The sequence below is a fragment of the Aquarana catesbeiana genome, linkage group LG02 (assembly GCF_042186555.1).
Source record: "Aquarana catesbeiana isolate 2022-GZ linkage group LG02, ASM4218655v1, whole genome shotgun sequence".
In the NCBI taxonomy this organism is placed as follows: Eukaryota; Metazoa; Chordata; class Amphibia; order Anura; family Ranidae; genus Aquarana; species Aquarana catesbeiana.
Window position 1 is genome coordinate 157,609,669 of NC_133325.1, and position 2,329 is coordinate 157,611,997.

Below are 2,329 nucleotides of genomic sequence, written 5' to 3' on the forward strand. Positions count from 1 at the left end.
TCCCACTCATATGTATATTTTTTGTTGTTGTATTGAACTGTATCAGTTTACTATCACTATATAGCATACTATTCTGTTTAACTGTGCAGAAGCAGCAAAAGAAAGATTTCAGCCATAGGCTCTGAAAACTTCTAATGCCGCATACACACGAGCTGACTTTTCGACCGGACTGGTCCAGACTGTGTGGGCTTCATCGAACCTGCAGCTGACTTTTTTGAAAATCTGACGACTTTAGATTTGGAACATGTTTCAAATCTTTCCGACGGACTCAAGTCTGATCGAAAAGTCCACTCGTCTGTATGCTAGTCCAACGGACGAGAACCGACGCTAGGGCAGCTATAGGCTACTGGCTATCAACTTCCTTATTTTAGTCCGGTCGTACGTCATCACGTACGAATCCGTCGGACTTTGGTGTGATCGTTTGTAGGCAAGTCCGTTTGTTCGGAAAGTCCGTCGGAAGTCCTCCGAAAGTCCGTTGGATAGACCGTCGGACCAGTCCGGTCAAAAAGTCCGCTTGTGTGTACGCAGCATAAGGGCCATAGGAAAGTTTGCATCTGGGGTGGAGAAGGTAAGTTACTTTAGGTTAGGGGTTAGGCGAAAAGGATAACTATATTTTCTTAATATACAGTTATCCTTGATTAGTACACTTTGCTACCAGGATGCTAATAAAAAAACTAAATACAATACATTTATTTATAATAATTTTTTAATATAACGAGTCATAGCATCTTTCACTTCTCTGTTTCGCAAGCTATAGATGATGGGGTTCATCATTGGGATAACCATAGTGTAAAAGATTGACACCACTTTTTCTTGGGTAACAGAATAGCTGGAAGCTGGACGTAGATACATGAAAAAAACTGTTCCATAAAACAAGGCAACACAGGACAGATGGGAGCTACATGTAGAAAATGCTTTGTGTCTTCCCTCCAGTGAGCGGATGTTCATTATGGTGAAAAATATGTAGATATATGAGGCTAAGGTAACTGCTGCTGAAAACAGACCTAGAGTGGCAACTATACTAAATACGACTGTTTTGTTTATATACGTATCAGAACAGGACAGTGACATCAGGGGGTTAATGTCACAGTAGTAGTGGTTGATTACATTTGATCCACAAAAACTCAAACTAAATGTGCTACTTGTGTGAATCCCAGCTGTGACAAGTCCACCAAAATACACAACAGTCATCAGGACCAACCTTGTTCTTCTATTCATGATAACCACATAGAGAAGAGGATGACAAATTGCAACAAAGCGGTCATAAGCCATGGTAGATATTAAATAGCCTTCTGTGGTTGCAAAGAAAGCAAAGAAAAATAGTTGTAGCAAACAGCCAACAAAAGTGATGAGCTTCTTCTCAGAAAGCAAATCATACAGCATTTTAGGAGTCACAGCAGAACAGAAACATAGGTCTGAGAAGGACAAATTGCTGAGAAAGAAATACATTGGGTTGTGCAAGTCATTAATCATTATTATAATTAATATGATGGCAGTGTTTCCAAAAACAGTAATAAGATATATGAGCAAAAACAGAAGGAAAAGAAAAAGTGGCAATGTTTGATCACTGGTGATACCCATGAATATGAATTCAGTTACACTGGACAGGTTACTCGGGGCCATACTATGGATAGAGAAAAACTGTATAATACAAAATAAAGAGAAAATTATAAAAGCAAAGCATCATAATCTTACTAAAATTGCAATAAAAATGTAAATGCATATAAAATAGTCTGAGAGATATTTTAGATGGTAATTAAATCGAGGAGAGAGATTGTTTTATTAAGGCTCTGTTCATTTTTTGCTTAGGTGTACTGTTTTACATAACTAACTATTTTTACACATCATTATCTGTAATAAATGATAATAAGTAATACATCATTTATTTTACAAACAAATATTTAACACAGGTTGCATCCGTGACACAGCTATGAACAATCTCAAGCACGTTAGCAGCCTGGGTAAAATGAGTAATTAAGACAGCCTCTCATCTCTCTTACAGAAGATGTAGTCATTCATTGGTCTGGAAAATCAAATCTGTTCTGCAATTTCACCTTGTCTTTTAATAGTCTTGCATTGTTACCCACTAAAAACTGTTCTGTTTGCAATTTATCAACTGCTAGCTTCAGTGGTATTTGTATATTTACAGTATATGCAATATTTCATAATAACTTTACTTAACCTATCAAACAGTTTTCTGTCATCATAAAATGATGATGGTACATAAAAAGACAGCAGAAAAACTATCATACACAAAATTGTAATCTCATTTTATAGAACGCTTAAACATCCAAGTTTTGGCCAAAGTATGGGCAAATACATAGAATAT

The 2,329-nt window shown here is 36.6% G+C and overlaps 1 protein-coding gene across 1 annotated transcript; it reads right to left on the reverse strand.

The window, feature by feature from the left end:
• Window positions 1–693: 693 nt before the first annotated feature.
• On the reverse strand, window positions 694–1,623 carry LOC141129831 (olfactory receptor 5AR1-like). Its single transcript, XM_073617894.1, has one exon. It carries the CDS (start codon window positions 1,621–1,623, stop codon window positions 694–696), a length of 930 nt encoding a protein of 309 aa, XP_073473995.1.
• Between the last annotated feature and the right edge of the window lie 706 nt (window positions 1,624–2,329).

Excerpts from the sequence above, each read along its gene's own strand:
- LOC141129831 (XM_073617894.1), bottom strand. The coding sequence starts at position 1,623 with ATGGCCCCGAGTAACCTGTCCAGTGTAACTGAATTCATATTCATGGGT.